The 17430-nt window shown below is 45.9% G+C and overlaps 1 protein-coding gene across 8 annotated transcripts in view; it reads right to left on the bottom strand.

Moving 5' to 3' along the window:
• STS (steroid sulfatase) overlaps positions 1-17430 on the bottom strand; it is a 371683-nt gene that overhangs the window by 251331 nt on the left and 102922 nt on the right. For all 8 annotated transcript variants that reach the window (XR_012067470.1, XM_072956013.1, XM_031671240.2 and 5 more), the window contains one exon: positions 10835-10972. Coding sequence is in view for 7 of the 8 variants with exons in the window: in XM_072956013.1 (XP_072812114.1) it covers positions 10835-10972 (138 nt within the window). In the remaining variant the exon portion in view is untranslated. The remainder of the gene's footprint in view (positions 1-10834; positions 10973-17430) is intronic.

Here is a 17430-nt window from a genome sequence, read left to right as displayed (position 1 = left end):
AGGATGGGGAACCAGACATGCCGCTTCCCCGGGAGTATTTCCCCAGGACTTTACACCAAGCTGAGCACAGAGCTGGACCCCAGAGGAATCGTAACCTCGGGAAGTTAGGCTGGGGAGGAAGGGAGCGGGTTCAAGTTCAGCTCCTCGCAAATACCTTCCCAACACGCAACTGGCATGGAAAATTAAACAGACAGTTAAATAAAGAAAGTTGGAAGAGAACGCAGATTCAGAGCAGGGATACAGTGCCTGGACATGACTGATGCATGGTTCATACACGGACATAAATTCCACTTAAACTTAAAAAATGAAACGATGGAGATCTAGGTTTGAGGGATTTTGAAAAGCAAACCTTCATTTCTTAACGCTAGTTTCTAGTGAACTGTGGACTGAACGCTGATGACTGTAGACTGAATTCCTTGTATGGGCAAGATCTTTCCGCTGCCGGCACCCATATGTTTTATATGCACAGACATATAGGGAAAACTGTCACATGCGAATTCTTTATTGGTTTGCAATTTCTGTGGTGGCCAGCCTCCTAGGAAAGTTAAAATTCTTCCTCGTCATCTTTTCAGTGAGACCTTAAGGTAATTATCTGACCAATACTGTTATTCCTGCTTCGTGGGTTTCACACCCAAGAAATGAGAAGTTTGAATCACTTGGCAGAGTTCATTCAAGCTGTCACTAGCGGAGCAGTTGCAGGAGGCGTCACAACGTGTGAGTTAGTGTCTGATTAACCTTCCAGCAGATCAAGCTCACAGCACTCTCACTTTAAATTTAACGACAACAAAAACAAACCAACAAACAAAAAGTGGTTTCTGCCGAACCAGAAAGGGCTAGTTGAACTAGCGGCTAGTCTATACACTGATCGCCCCCCTGGTTAAAACAAAACAGAACAGAATAAATGGGAAGACAGACCAAAATGCTAAGATAATGGAAAAGCATCCTTGAACAGTCTACCCTTCCAGATGCAATGTGGCCTTGCAGATTGGATCCTGAAACTGAAAAAGGGCATTTGGTGGAAAATTCGTCTTTTGGTTGACAGCGATGGACTAAGCTTCTTTTCCTGACAAACGTACGAGGGTTATGCAGAAAGTTAACACTGGGGGAAGCTGGGGGAAGGCAGTGTTTTTAGAACAACAATGATTAAAAAAAAATGACAGGCATCTGCAGAATAAATAAACAAGATTATACCGCACAGCACAGGGAAATACATACGAGATCTTGTGGGAGCTCACGGTGAAAAACACTGTGACAATGAATATATGTATGTTCATGTACAACTGAAAAACTGTGCTCTACACTGGAATTTGACACAACATTGTAAACTGACTACAACTCAATAAAAAAATGTTAAAACAATAAAGTGATTATCAATATGATTGAAAAAATATATATATATTTAAAAACTTTTAACAGATGCGTGCACACACTGCCTATGCATTTGACGGGGCAGGATTCCACATTTCCAAGTATATGTTGATGAGCAACAATCCTTGCTGGTCAGATGGCAAGGCTCTGAGTCTTCTCCATCCTGCTGGATTGCCATGGAAAAGGATACACACAAAATGTACGTGTCTTTAAAAGTCCAGCACGCTGCTCTCCCAGGAACTGCTGGGAGATGTCATGTCATTGTCATGAAGTTCACAGGAATCAAAAGACTCACCCCCGCGCACGTGATGTGCTCACCCGACATTCGTCAAGCAGCGGCTTACTAGGATCAGGAATTTCGTGACGGCGTTCACCGTGTTCCGGGAACCAGCCAAGCTCATGACAGATATTAACTTATCATTACTCTGCAAAGTAAGTAAGTACCCCATTTCACAGTTGGGAAGACTGTGGCCAAGACTGCACAGCAAGTATGGTATCAGAACCTGTGCCGCTGAGAAACTCTACTCCTAGCCTAGTAAATTACGAGATTCTGCTATTATTCTCAGAATCCCAAAGGGAAGGCTTTCAATTCTTTGTGATGAGTATTATGTTGGCTGTGGGTTTGTCCTAAGTGCCTTTCATTATGTGGAGATAAGTTCCCTCTATACGCACTTCGATAACAGTTTTTATCATAAATGGATGTTGAATTTTATCTAATGCTTTTCCCACATCTATCAAGATGATCGTGTGACTTTTGTCCTTTCTTTTGTGGATGTGCTGTATCCCGTTGATTGATTAGCGTATGTTGAACCATTCTTGTGTCCCTGGGATGAACCCAACTTGATCATTGTGTATGATCTTTTTTTTAAAAATGTGTTGTTGAAGTTTGTTTGCTAATATTTTGTTGAGTAGAATCCCAAAGGGAGCTCAAAGATATGCCAACAAGGATCTTGCCCTGCAGAGGCTCCAAGCCTCAAAGGAGAGCTCAGACACACGCACAGAGAACTGACTGGGGACCGACAGAAAGCACAGGGCATTCTTCTTCCCGTGGAACGCCTGCCCTAAATCAACAGACTTTGAGTTGGTCTGCGAAGGAGAAATAAGGTTAGCAGAGGAGGAGGTGAGACTGCAGGGCAGATACAAGAAAAACAGGTAAAGGAATGTGGATTCTTTCTTTCCAAAAACGTATGAGCAGAGAAAAGAGCACGGTCTAAATTTAAAGTCTGGTCGTGTAATTGTCAAATTCATGCTTTTAACATCCTGGTGGCACTCGGCCGGGATGGGAAGTCACAGACGGAGGATGGCTGAGTTACTCAATCTCTGCAGGCGAGAGAGAATTCAGAGACAATTCTGCCATTTACGTGGAGGCTCTCGTTGGGAACAGCTGTCTGCAAGCCAGGCTTCTATTTTTGCCCCGACAAACGCCGCGACCCAGCGGGTCAAATGCCTTTGAATGGCAAGAGCACATGCTCCTCATTTTTCTCCTTGATTTGGGCACAGACGTTTATGACATATTCTGTCTGTCTTTTTTCCTCCTCTTGGGCGTCTCCCCGCCCGGGTAACACTGACTCCCTGGATGGATGGGAGCCACAAACAAGCACGGGACAAGTGCAACTCACACCAAACACTTTCTCACCCAAGACGCTGTGGTTCCCACTCTACTCGACGTATTCATTCCACAGTCTAAAAACCCACCCATTCTAGATGGGAGAGCTGACAACACTGTCCAGGTTCTGTCAAACTAGCATCCACCTGCGATCAGGGAAAGAAAGAGAACAGCGATCTGCTCACGTCAGGGTCCAAGGAGAGGCAAACACTGAACAGACACCCTTCAAGTAACTGACATGGTAGGAAAAGTTAATGGGGACTATTTGGTTTGTGAGGTTTTTTGCGGGTGGGGAGGTAATTAGGTCTATTTATTTAGTATGGAGGTCTGGGGATTGAACCCAGTACCTCGTGCATGCTAAGCACATGCTCTACCACTGAGCTAGACCCTCCCCCAAGGGTGACGATTTAAGCCAGATACCAAACTGCTAATTAATCTGAGTCTGGGGCTGGCATATGTTTCCCCCGAAGAGCCAGGGAGCAGCTATTTTAGCTTTGGTGGGTGGTTTTCCCAGCTCCTCAGTAGAGGAGACTGAAAGCTTTCTTTGGGAAGATCTTCAAGTTCCAACCATTATGCTCCCCAATTCCCCAGCACCTCCTCTCACTGCTCTTTCCTACAGAAGAGGCTGTCCCTCCTCCTTTCAAACATCAACCTTCCTTCTAAGCTTTAGATCTCATTTCCTACCATCTTCTTAGAAACCTGACATTCTCAATGATTCCTTGTCTCTTAACTCCGTTGAAGTTGACTTGGAAGAATGAAATACACTCCGATCTCCCCCAATAGAAAGTTCCCCTTTCACAGCCATTGTTTCTGCGTAGACACATTTCTGAGAAGAATCTGAGATCCTGCCCACCTTCCACTTCCTCTTCCACCGTCTGGTCCCTGCCCCTCACTGTCACTGAAAAAACACGCCTTACCATCACATGCGTAATACACGCCGTGCCCTGTGGGGTCTACAGCTTCCTCGACTGCTGATCAGCACTCATTTCTCCGAACCGTGCTCTTCCCTGACTCCTCTCTCCCTAGTGTCCTCACTTCCCCAGTCACGCTCTCCACATTCTGCTTCGTTCCATCACCATCTTCCATCCCGACTTTCCTGCTCGTCTTGGTCCCTGACTCTCTTCTTACACCAAATGATCGCATATGCCTCCCCGCATGCCAATCAAAAACAAGTCTCTGCCTGGGCGTCCTCATTCCTACAGGGAACCTCCACGCACCCAGTGACACCAGCCAGGAACAGGAGAGCCAGCTTTGAGGCCTTCTTTTCCCTGAAACCCAGGACACAATCAATCGCCAATACCCAAAAGATTTACCGCCCATACCCAATGGATTCACCATGCTCTTCCACCTGCCCTCTTCATGAGGTTAAACAATACAGCCTTCAAACCCAAACTCAAGTGTTTTTTCATTTACGGTTTAAGTCAAAAATTATTTCCTAAAACACGTCAGGTTCTGGGGATACACACGTGAGTAGAACACATCTACCGTCATAGTTCTTGTCATGTCTCGGGTAAGGGTCACACCCTGCCCTTACGAAGGGCACTTAGAAAACAACCTGCGTGTGCTGGCTTTTTAATCATGACAGTCCTCTACGGTGTTCCTAGACTAACAATCCATTCCTTTCCTTATACTGGATTTTGTTGAGAATGTTCGTCTCTAAATTTAACTACTACCCAAATGGCCACACACACACACACACACACACACTTCATTCTATTGTACACATTAGTGTGGACGTAGGCTACTGTCTCAGCCACACACCCAACATCCCTCGTTCACACCTTCATCTCTAGCAATAATGAGCGGCGTTTTGCTACCCACAAGCCCCTCACTCCTGCCTGGAATGAACTTCCCACGTCTCCTTCTCCCAGCCAGCACCTCCCAACGTCAGCCTGCAAAAAGGCCAGCCTCTCCTGCGAAGCTTTCTCAGCTCCCAGATTGCACGAACTACCTGCAACTGTCCGTTGTCAGAGCTCCCTTACCAGTTTGCCATTCTGAAATCACCTCCTTAGACCTCCATCCCAACAAAGGAATATAAGCTGCTGGCGGTCAGGGACCCCGGATCAATTGTCTTTAGGACCTAGAAACTAGCCCGGTGCCTGCCATACCACACAGACTCAATGCATGCATGCTTGTCAGTTGAATTTAACTGAGTGAATGAACAGCTAAGTGAGGATGACACGTGAGCTTCTTTCAAAGGTGAGAAGCCTGCAGGATGCCTCCCGGCACGTAAACACTGATACTGGTGAGACCGGCCAGGTACTGCCCATTCTTCGGGAGCTGCTGAAAACGTTTGCTAAAATCTGGAGAATGACCCTGAATGTCGCCAGCTTCTAATAAACTACCAGAGCCTTTTGCTTTTATTTATTTAATTTTTTACAGTGAAGGTATCCACTGCTCTGAAAGCTGCGTGACTGCACGAGGGAAAGAGACGCCCAGCTCAGTGGCTGTGAGAAGTGGCTCCTCAGTGAAACGGACTCCAGCCACTCAGCTGCTTTGGAGTCTGCACTTTGAGGAGAAACCCCAGAAGCTGCGGTGCCCCCAGTGCTGATATCAGGGAGCTCTGAAAGCACGTCTCTGTGCGTGGAGAAAGTCTATGTTCTTAAACACTCGGGAAAATACGATTCTCAGCTCCCATCCCCACCGACCAATGCTTCGGCAGACGCTGTCTACAGAGTTAATGTAGCCAGTCCATTGACATTTATTACCTGCTTTAGGCAGAATAAAAGGGAGGAAGGGGTTGAGTGGGGAGTCTCCTGCTGGGTGACCTTTCAGAAAGTCGGGGGTTCCCGGGAAGGGTCGGCGCCAGGTATGGGTGTTACCAGCTCTCAAATGCTCTTTGAGGCCATGGGTTTGGATGAGATCACACAGGGTGAGTGTGCACACAAAGAAAGGAGGGGGCGCAGGACAGAGCCCCAGAGGCCTCCAACTTTGAGAGGTAGATCCAAGAAGGACGAGGCACCAATGAAGTCAAGAAGGAGCATCCATGAGTTCACTGGCACCCACCTCTGTGTACGGAGGGCCCCAGGGGCTTAACCCTGACTGGGACATCCTGTGAAGCTGGGGCGGGGCCGACGGCTCCTTCCCCCGGAGACCCGCAATCGGGGGAGGGTACAGCTCAGTGCTAGAGCGCATGCTTAGCATGCATGAGGTCCTGGGTTCAACCCCCAGTACCTCCATTAGAAACAAGTAAATACATAAATAACCCTAATTACCTCCCCGCTCCAAAAAATAAAAATTAAAGGAAGAGAGAACCACCATCTGCAAGACTACAGTCTTGAGTTCCTATCCAAGTGCCCGGCCCTGACACAGGTAAGGGAGCAGGCTGAAGGCCCTTCACAAGAGCTCCCACTCCCCTGACCTCAGTGTGCCCACGGACAGGTGTGCACTTACACCAACTCAGAGCCACCATCTGTGTTTCCTGGAGACGGTTCAGGGTCGCAAGGAAGTTGTAACTCCTCTGTTCATCTCAAACTGTGGTTCCTACCCCATGTTCCAGAGCAAGCATGCGGACATTTTCAGTATTTCAAAGCCAAGTTGAAACTTTGACGTTCGTTTGGCAGCTCTGAGGAGGTCACGGGCTACTCAGTGTAAAAGGCACGTGGGATTTTTGGGTTTGCTTGCTTATCTCACTCTCGATGAAAAGCCTAATTAAGTCAGTACGCGAACACTGTCAGGTGACCCAGAAGCTCCAAAGGAAACAATGATTCCTCAATTCTCAAATGACAAGATGGGCTGTTACTTGGTCAACTCATTTTTTTTTTTAAGGTTGACATAATTATCCACAACATGTGGACGGGAGAAGGAAATTGATTTCAGAAGCTTCTCAGAAGTAAGTAGTTCAGAAAGTATTATAGGACGGACATCATCAAGATTGCTCAAGTGTTAACTAATGTTATATTCAAAATATACATTGGACGCTGCCTCTATTCACAATTCCCTTTCATGGAACAGCCTTGTGACAAAGGCGAAATTTACCCATATTGAAATCTAAACAGGACAGTTATGCTGCAAACACATTTCCTTCAAAAAATGAGAGAAACGAAAAGTAGCATCACTATTTCCTAAACCCCCAAATATTATATTATTATTATTTTTTCAAATGCAGACTGCAGCAGAACTTAACGTTCCTACGATTAAAAGGAATCACCTATTGAACTCTGTGAAGTGACTTAGTCACAGCCACTCTATCAAGGTGGCTCACACACAGATTTCATTAGTGAAACAGACCTGACTGGGGAATACAGTGGAACTGCTGAGCTCAAAGCATACAGATCTTTTTGTGTGGTTTTGATTAAGAGTGGAAATCATTACTGTTCAGACAAGACACTCTCTTGATCAGTGAGCTTGAATGGTGTGATGCCTCTGTGCCTGCATATATCACAGGAGTACGTGCGAGTTCTCAGCTTTAGAAAACAAGGTGTGTTGACATTCAGAAGTCTTTCTGTTTGTTTGTTTGAGGGGGAGGTAATTAGGTTTATTTTATTTATTTGTTTTATTTTAACAGAAGTACTGGAGATTGAACCCAGAGCCTCGTGTATGGTAAGCATGCACTCTACCACTGACCTAGACCCTCCCCGCCCGACATTTAGAAGTCTTTGGTCATTTCCCGTAGCTAGATGGAAACCACGTCTTTTTTTTTTTCTTTGAGCATCATACTGTAACCATGTTTCACTGTGAACTTGATTTCAACTAAATTTGACAAAGGGATAATGTTTTGCAACAGAGTGGCGGCTGAGATATTAATACAGTGTCATGCACTGATGGTATTCCTAGCAGTCAAGCAAAGCATTTCCAGCACACCCAATGCGTCTGTTAGAAATACCAGGGAGCAGCTATGAGCACGCTTTTCAGATTGTATAAGAACCCCAGTTCCCAGCCATCACTCAGACCTCTGACTCTCCCTTTCTGATCCAACCTCACCGTCCACTTAATGTCTCCGAAGAGCCAACTATCAAAGCAAAAGGCCGATGCCAACCCCTCCTCTTGCTCGTGAGGTTTTCCTCAGATTTATCAGCTGGTGGTCATCTGGTCATCTGTCCCTGAACTGAGGCTCCATCGCACTGTATCTGTAACTTTCTTAAATAACGTATTACTTGCTAAAACCACTTTTATTACTGTGATTTATGTACACGTCTCACCTGCAGCCACTAAGCTACTCTGGAAACTAACAGACCTTCATCGGGAGAATGAATGGTCGGGGGAACCGATGCATGAAATGCGGTCTGCAACTCCATCTCGAGAGATGCTATCAGCTATAAAATAACATAAAAACAGCTCTGCACACAGGCCATAACCTCGTGGAAATACGGCAAAAGCATGTAGTCTTCGTATACAGGAATACAAGTTTTCACTCCTCACTCCTCGAAAATAAGACTAGCTCAAGGAACGGGCTAGTCCTGTTCCAACTAAACACCCCTGTTCATTCATGTCACCCGTGGTGAGTATTGGTTGTGCGTCCTGCACTGGCGAGCTACCGATGACAACGGAAGGAAGGGGTATGAACATCCAGTGAGGGTGTCCAGACAGTACTGAATGGGAATCCTTTTGACCTGCATTCCAAGTAGCCAAAAGCATAAGGAAAGCTCCCTGCTCCCAGGAACTCAGAATTAAAAAGAATTTAAAACACTCAAATGTGCACACGAGGATGTAAGCAGAAGCGTAAGGTTTCATAAGCTACATGCTGCCCCTGGGATGGGTAACAGATCACCCTTTCTCTGTTCCTTTGGCTAAGGCCCGGTATGACCCGGCCTTACCCCACTCCTGGCAGTGTGCAGGGTACGTCACCTGCTTCTCTTCATTCCTGAGGAGGGTAAGTGGTTGGGAGGGTGGAAGGAGCTACAAGCAGAACAAGACAGCAAGCACACTGGCCAACTCCTTCCCAGCCTTGCCTTCTTTGGAAACATTTCTTGGGCACCACTGGCCGAGTGAGGCTCTTTTCTTGCTGTATGCACCACTAGTATCTTGTGCCAAGAAATGTCAAATCTAATGGGTCTCCTTCAACTTCCTGCCACCAACTGCTTACCCAGCCACCCAACCACCTATGCAACAAACCACCCAACCATCAACCCAACAACCCACCCAACCAAGCAACCAGGCACCCACGCACCTAACCAACCAGCCACCCGTCCACCCAACCATCTATTCACCTACTCATCTATCCATTCATCCAACCACTCAACCACCCATCCAACCAACCAAGCAGCCAGCCACCCATCCACCCAACCATCCATCCAACCAACCACCCAACTACCCACTCACCCAACCAGCTACCCACCCAACCAAACAACCAGCCACCCACCCACCCAACCATCCACTCAACCAACTACCCACCCAGCCAACCATCTACCTACCCAACCCATTGACCATGAGCTCCTTCAGGGAAGAGACTCCATTTCATATTTATTTTTGCCTCTAGCCCAGTATCAGGTACACAGCTCAATCAGTATTTTATAAACTAATGGAGGAAAACATTCCACCATTATCCTTTCACACCTTTGTAGGTAAACTCTGATTTCCTGAGTCCCTGGTAATCTGTGAAATGTCCATATGAGAGAATAACCAAGGAGCTATGAAGCACTTTATCTCTTTACAGTAGCAAAATTCAATGGTCACGTGCTTTCCTACGTCTTACACGTGTTCTTGCTGTATCAGGCAGCCCCCACTGTCTGGGACACCACGCTTCATCTCTTTGCATGTTCACTTCCACTCATCCTCCTCCAACCAACCCACATCCACTGCAGACCTGGGTGGGTGTCTTAACCCTTAGCACCGATGTGCCCTCTGAGGTATCTCACCTAAGTCTTTGTGAATCAGGTCACACTTACTATAGTTAGATACGTGTGTCTGGTATTCGCCGACTCTATCCTGTACAAGCAGCTTGGGGTCAGTAGCTGGGTCGTACCCGAAATCCCCAGTGACAGGCCTGATCCATTTTGCTGGTGGCTTAGTTAATGCTGTGTCAGGAACCAAGCATCAGCTCAAAGTGCTACAGCAGACTGAGGTGGGCAGAATCATGACCTCCCAAAGCTGTCCACGTCCTCAGCCCCCAGGTGACTGTAAGTATGTCACCTTCCATGCCAGAGGGGACGTGCAGATATGATTAAGTGAAGGGTCGAGAAATGGGACCATTAGTCTAGATGATCTGGCTGGGCCCAATATAATCACAAGGGTCCTTGGAATTGCAGGCAAGAGGGTCCGAGCAAGTGAAAGAGATGAGATTACGGGAGCAGAGGCCAGAGAGAGAGAGAGAGAGAGAGAGAGAGAGTGGTCTGAAGACATTGCATTGTCAATTTTAAAAATGGAAGAAAAGGGCTCTGAGCCAAGGAATGGAGGTGGCCTCCAGACGCTTGAACAGGCAAGGATAGAGACTCTCCCCGAGAGCCTCCAGAAGGACGCAGCCCTGCCGTCACCTTGATTTTGGACAAGTGAGGCCCGTTTCAAACTTCTGACCTCTAGAACTACAAGTTAATACTCCCGTGTTGCTTTAGGCCAGGACGTTTATGTTCACTTGTTACGGTGGCTGCAGGAAATGGTTACATGGAGGGTGGATGGGGTCTTGTTTCAATCAGCTACATGGTATGGAGCTGCATGTACATTTGGGGGACAATGCCCTCAACTCTAATGTCTTGACACAGAATGTGTGCTCTTAAGTTCTGTGGGGACCACTCCAGAAATGGCCACATCGGCCATCTGACGTCTCAGTGCCCGTGACCCAGCAAAGTCCTACATGTTTCAAGTTGCAGAAGAATAACCCCATGCCTCCGAGATCCAGGAAAAGGTAACCACGGGGTGAGCTGGGGGTGGGGCGGGGGCAGAGCTGAGCCCCATGGGCATTTCCCACCTGGACAGACGTCTCACCTTTATAGATTCCATTACTGCCTCCGTGAACTTCCCCTCTGATGCTCATCTCCTCTACGTGTGCTCCTTGGTCCGAGGAGAAGTAGACGAGGGTGTTATTAGCCAGTTTCAGCTCATCCAGAACATCCAAGATCTGCCCTGAAGGGGAGAAAGTATTCAATTTGAAAACAGTGCAATCTTTACGAAAGAAAGGGAGGTTGTTTGCCCTCATTGACTTGTCCATTAATTTCTTCTGGTGAGGAGGGGACAGTCTTGCAAGCTGAGCTCTCCCATGCTGCTCCTGACAGGGGGGGCAGACTAAGGAGGAGGACCAAGAGTGCCAGGCCTCTTGCATCAAGAAGACGCAGTCATTGAATAAAGTTATCATCGTTAAGTATTATCTGAACCTCTAGGCATGCTGGGGTGATTCTGTAGAGAGATCGGATAAAGGGTTCTAACAGAATCAGGCTTGCTGATCATGACTCCTTCAAAGAAGATGCCGGATTGTGGCTGCTGTCCGTGGTCCTGAAGTTATAAAGCTGTCTACTGTTTTTCCTTACTGACCGGGAGAAAACCCGAACCAGCAGTGTTCTTCTCCCATGAACAAATACCTCTATAAACATTTTATGATGAATGAACGATCTGTTTTAATATTTACCATAGACACCCAAATCTAAAACTGCCCATCACGAGTATTGATACTCCTCATGCTTTCCTCTTCCTTGTCCTCCCCTTCTCCACCCCCCTTGTCCTCCCCCTGCACCCACCCCATACACCCACATTGTGTACGAACCCCCACTTCACAACCCTTCAAAGTGACGATTCCAGCCACAACAATGAGAACAACGCCTCTCATCCGTCAAACACTCTCTACGTGCGAAGGACTTTCTTCCACGTTCTCCTGTTTAGGCGACACTGACCCTCACAAGGAAGGAGTATCGGCTCCATCATACAGGTGACAGCCACAGTGCTCCCAGACAGTACACGACCCGCTCACAGCGACACAGTTAGGAACTGGGAGACCCAGGAAAAAAAGAATAAAATCTGATTCCAAATCCCACAGTCTCAAACCTCATGTAGTTAAGTGGATGAAGTCATTGAGAATCACACAGGAATGAAAATGACATTCAGGAGAGAAATCAGAGTTACCTCCTGGAAGACCCACGGATAGCCACTGTCTTCTTCAAATTAACCCAGGAAGAAGGGACGTGCGCTAAGCAAGATCAGGCAGGACTTCGTTCACTGTTAAATGTGGATAAGGGGCACAAGGGAGTTCACTGCACTTTTCTATTTCTATTCATGCCTGAAATTTTCCATAAGGAAAAAAACCACCACCAACCACAGAAGCCAGGTGAAGATGGAGGCATGGGCCGAAACGCATCTTTGATTATGACGCTACCATCACCCACTCTCAAATCAGAAGACAATGATGGTCAAACCAGAAGAAAAAATGTATAATTTACAGACAGATCTATGTACTCACACGCTGTTCCTTTAACTCAGTCAGTTCATGTGCCCAGTCAGTTATAGTGTGAGGTATTAAAGGGTCTGACTTTGTTCTTTTTTTTTTTTAAATTGAATTATAGTTGATTTACAATGCAGTGTTAATTTCTGGTGTACAGCACAGCGATTCAGTATCCATATGTATACATTTCTTCCATATCTTTTTCATTATACGTTATTACAAGGTATTCAATATAGTTCCCTGTCCTGTACAGTATAATCTTGTTGTTCATCTATTTTATGTATAGTAGTTTGTATCTGCAAATTCAAACTCCTAATTTATCCCTCCCCCATCATTTCCCATTTGGTAACCATATGTTTGTTTTCTATGTCTGTGAGTTTGTTCCTGTTGTGTAAATAAGTTCATTTACATCATATTTTACATTCCACATATAAGTAATATCATATGATACCTGTCTTTGACTTACTTCACTTAGTATGATAATCTCTAAGTCCTTCCATGTTGCAGCAGATGGCATTATTTCATTCTTTTTAATGGCTGAGTAGTATTCCACTGTTTATATATTCACCACATCTTCTTTATCCCACTCATCTGTTGATGGACACTTAGGTTGTTTCCCTGACTTTGCCTTTTGATGTTCGACTACTAAGAGCTTTTAATCCTCACCTCTGCCTTTTCCACTTGTCCCCAGTAAGCTAATATGAAAGCTTCGGGGTTGGTTCCCTCCATCAGTGTCTGTGGGAGGTGCTAACTATGCCAGTTCCTGCCTCCATGCAGGAACCCATATCCAAGATCCAACTCCCACCCACCATGAAAGCTGACTCTCTCCTTTCCATCTCTCTCAAGCTATGTTTGGACCATTTTAGGAGTTGCCCTGCTCCTCCCAGAAAGCCTCACTCTGTGAGTTACAACCCTTTCCATGGCCTCTTGGCGTGGCTGTGGCTTAACTAGTTTAGATGTGGGACCCACACTGTGGGTGGGGTCCATCTCGTCACTGTAGGATAACCACAAGAACTGGACTTCTACAAGGACACCAGGTACCCTCTGCAGCAGAAACAGTAACTGCACATGGGGACACCTGGCAGGTAGGTCATACGCCAGTGAAGGCAGGCCCTCCACCCCAGGGTTGCACCCTCACCGACATGGTCCAGAAAAGGCATAGAAGTTTGCAGGGTCAACCCTCCACGGAGGTGGCAGAGATGATCTCCGATGCAGAAGCAAGACCCAAGTCAAGTCATTTGTTCCCAGACATATTTTTTGCTATTTGACTGCAAATGCCACAGGCCAGAGTACGTTCAGTCTTTCTCAGTTTTTTTTTTTTTTAACTCATATGACAAACTCCTAGAAGCCATGCCATATACATAAATGTCATACTCAGGACCGAGGAATGAGACACACAGGGCCACTTCAGCACGTTGTCTCCCACGATAAATCATCATCGGGCAGACATTTATTGCCGTGTTATTCGGCTCAGCTAAGCAGACCACCTGTGCACTCGGGCTTGGGGTAATCTGACTCTGACACTATTTCAGGTTTATCACTTTGAAAATGGTAATTAGTTTAATGAGTTGACAAAGGGAGAGCCAATAACCACTAACACCCCTACTTACACTTTGAAGGGAAAATGCCCCTTTTGGTGCGTGTAACAATTTCTAAGTAGAATAACACGGATTAGGCAGACAGCAGAGGATTGAGGACCTTACTTCCTTGTAACGGGTCTTTTGCAAATGGGCATACAACCATGCACCTCTCTTGCAAATGAAATTCACCTTTCATATATACAGAAGTGTTTCAGTACACAGAAGTGCTGACGAAATGTCTTTTTTTTTTTTTTAAATAGAGGTATAGTCAGTCACAATGGGTCAATTTCTGGTGTACAGCACAATGTCCCAGTCATGCCTTTTTTAAAACATGTGGCTTCCCTGATAACTTCTGTGGACATAAAGGTCTGTACACAAATATTTACGGCAGGTTTATTTATAATTGGCAAAACCTTGGCAGTAACCGGGGTGTCCTTCAGTAGGTGAGTGGATAAACTAACTGTGGTCCATCCAGAGAATGCAATATTATTCAGTGATACAGAGAAATGAGGCATCAAGCCGTGAAAGGATATGAGGGACCTTTAAATGCATATCATTAAGTAAAATGAGTCACCCTGAAAAGGCTACACACTGCATGATTCAACTCTGTGACACTCTGGAAAAGGCAAAACCATGCAGACTGTAAACAAACAAACAAACAAACAAACAAACAAAAAATGGTGGTTGCCAGGGGTAGGATTTTTAGGGCAGTGAAAATATTGTGTATGATACTCTAATCATGATACATTTGCCCAAATGCATAGAAGGCACAATTCAAATAGTGAACTCTGATGTAAACTACGCATTTTAACTGATAATAATGTATCAGTGTTGGTTATTTAATTGCAACAAATGTCCAGCACTAACACAAAGGGAATGTAGGCAAACTCTCTGTACTTTCTACTCTGTTTTCCTGTAAACTTAAAAGTGCTAAAAAAAATTGTCTACTAATTTTTTTAAAAAATGCCTTTCCAAGTCACTGTTGGCTTGTACACTTCCTCATCCACGCAGTCAACACGTGTTTGTGAGAAGCCTCCCGCTCGCGGGCTACAGACTGGGGCACGTGGGGTGTCAGGGACAGTGTCTGCTCCCAAAGCCACCTGGGCACCCTTGTCTTTTCCCAAGCCAGCTCCATCTCCTGGTTGCAGTTTCCCCTCCAGGCTGTTCTCATCTCCAGAGGAACCTTCACCTGCATTCACTACCCACGTTCCTTCTACTAAAATGCATAAGGCATCCTTCCCCATCGTAACACTACCTCCCTAGGGATTCCTCCAAATTCCTAGATTTCAAATGACCACAATAGCTTCTTTGTCCCCATCCATTTTTCTGATTGACTGCCAAGAGTGGCAACTTGTATCATTTTCATCAGAAGCACCTTATACCACCGGGCTGAGCTTCATAGAAGAGAATTTAGATGAGGCCACTACGCAGGTACACGTGGTGGAAAAGTTGGCTCCATCTGTGAATAAAGTGTCAGATTTCTGATTTTTTATTCATTCTTTCTCTCTCAAGGGATACAGTCTGGACTCCCATACCGTTTGGATCTCATGCCAGAGTCTCACTCGGAAAGCTCATGAACCATCCCGTTTTTCATGAGACTGATCCCATAAAAGCCTAACACATTTCTCTCCTAAAAATTCTGCCCAGAAATCTCCTGTGGCAACAAATACTGCTGTATTTATTCTTGCTTTCAGATCAACACATGGCACGTCAGGGGTCCGCCAATATTATCTTTCAGTAAGGTTCTCAAGGTATAATGATACCAATTTATACAGGATGATAGTTTTGAATTACCAGGGCCGGGCTGCAGGATAGCTGATAAATGAAATGTTTTATTTCCAGAGCTTTCTCATATGGTTCCTGAGATGAGACAAATGCAGAAAACAAGCCATTTCAAGGGCACTTTGTTATTTAACCGGCGACAACGAGGGCGAGTGTGATGGGAAACAAACGAGGGCTGGCTGACCAGTGTTCCTTCGTCCTCACGGAGAAAACGTGCAGATGTGAAAATCGGGGTCCTACGTCCTTCAGGTCTGAATGCGGGTTGCAGAGGAGGCCTGGGTTCTGGAGAGTTTGTTCACTCCATTGATTCAGGTCCCGAGCAACTACTGAGACAGTATTTGGGGTCAGCACTGGGCCGTGCCACGTGGGAGGAAGCAGGGTTTCGGACGCACAGGTAGGACCTCGGTCTTGCATGAGGTGTCATCACGTAGCATTAAAGGCTCAGGCTGCGGCTGTTGGGTCCTGAGAGAAGGAGACCTGGTTTGAGTCCTGGGTGGCTGGCTTGCTCACTGAGGTCCTTTGTGTCTAAGTCGGAGATGAAAATGTAGAGCAGCAGAGAGTTGCCATGAGAAATCGGGGAGGAGAAATGTGTTCAGAACTCTGAGCACAGGACTGTGAGTGTTCAACGCAGCCAAGCTCTTCAAAGGATGTAAAAAATCAGCTTGCCTTTTAGAAGGAAGCCTTGCTATTTCAACAGATTTGACTTTTCTCTTTTCTTCTACAATGTAGGTCGGCTCAGACAAAATATGGAAGCAAAATGCTGTGACGTGCCTACCCCTTGGGATGCGTCAAGCTCATAAGGAAAAAAAAATCTTCTGAAGCAGCCACCCACCATGAGCCATTAAGAGAGAATTCCACCTACTCAGTGTAATTCTGGGGAACACAGGAAATCCTAAAAAGCTCCTCTGAAACTATCTTTAGGAAGTCCTTCCTGTGATCAACAGGGGAACAATGGGACGGAAATATTTTAAGGATTTTAAGGTAAAGGAGCGCGCCCACTTGCAGCACGAGGTGGTAGCGCCAACTGTCCATGGGGCACGGGAAACGCCAGGCGTTGCTCCGGGAAGCAAGCATTACTCTATGATTCGATGCTCTCCTGCGTCGGTAGCCGACTGGCATATAGAAATTCCGCTGTCACTGGCCCTAGAAGGGCAATTCCTTGTCGGCTTACGGGGGGTTAGAAGCAAAACCGCCACGCCACATGTCAGGACGTGTGGTTAACGCACACACAGATTTACTGTCTGGTTGGGAGCAATGCCCCTGGCATGCAGGTAAACTCGACCCTGTACTTCCTCCCAAAATAAACGTTTGAGATTTCCAAAACTCCAGTCCTGATCTTCTCCATTACAAGGAGCTCAAGGTGATCCCCCAGATGGGACGTTTGAAAGCATAGGAGTAATCTACAGTATAAAGTCAAGTTCAAAACCTTATACCTAAAAGGAAAAAAAAAAAAAAAGGACACGGCCAAAAATAAAAGTCGTAGGATTGAATTATTTATCTGCATTCCATGAGCTGGTCAAGATATAAAAATGATGTGCTGATGTCTGCGGTATGTGTTGGGGACACAGCTGGTGGCGTTTGACACAGCTTTCATTTGTTATTTGATTCCAGGATATTTTTTAAACAGAAGCAAGCAAAATACTGTAATGGTGAATAGAAGATGGGGTATTTTAGAAATAGACTCATGGACACAGAAAACAAATTGTGGTTACCAGAGGGGGAGGTGGAAAGAGGAACAGATTAGGGCTTTGGGATTAATAGATACAAACTACTCTATATGTGTACACACA

This window comes from Vicugna pacos, chromosome X (assembly GCF_048564905.1).
Source record: "Vicugna pacos chromosome X, VicPac4, whole genome shotgun sequence".
In the NCBI taxonomy this organism is placed as follows: domain Eukaryota; kingdom Metazoa; phylum Chordata; class Mammalia; order Artiodactyla; family Camelidae; genus Vicugna; species Vicugna pacos.
The sequence above is the reverse complement of the archived record's forward strand: the minus strand, read 5'-3'. Positions and strand labels throughout refer to the sequence as shown.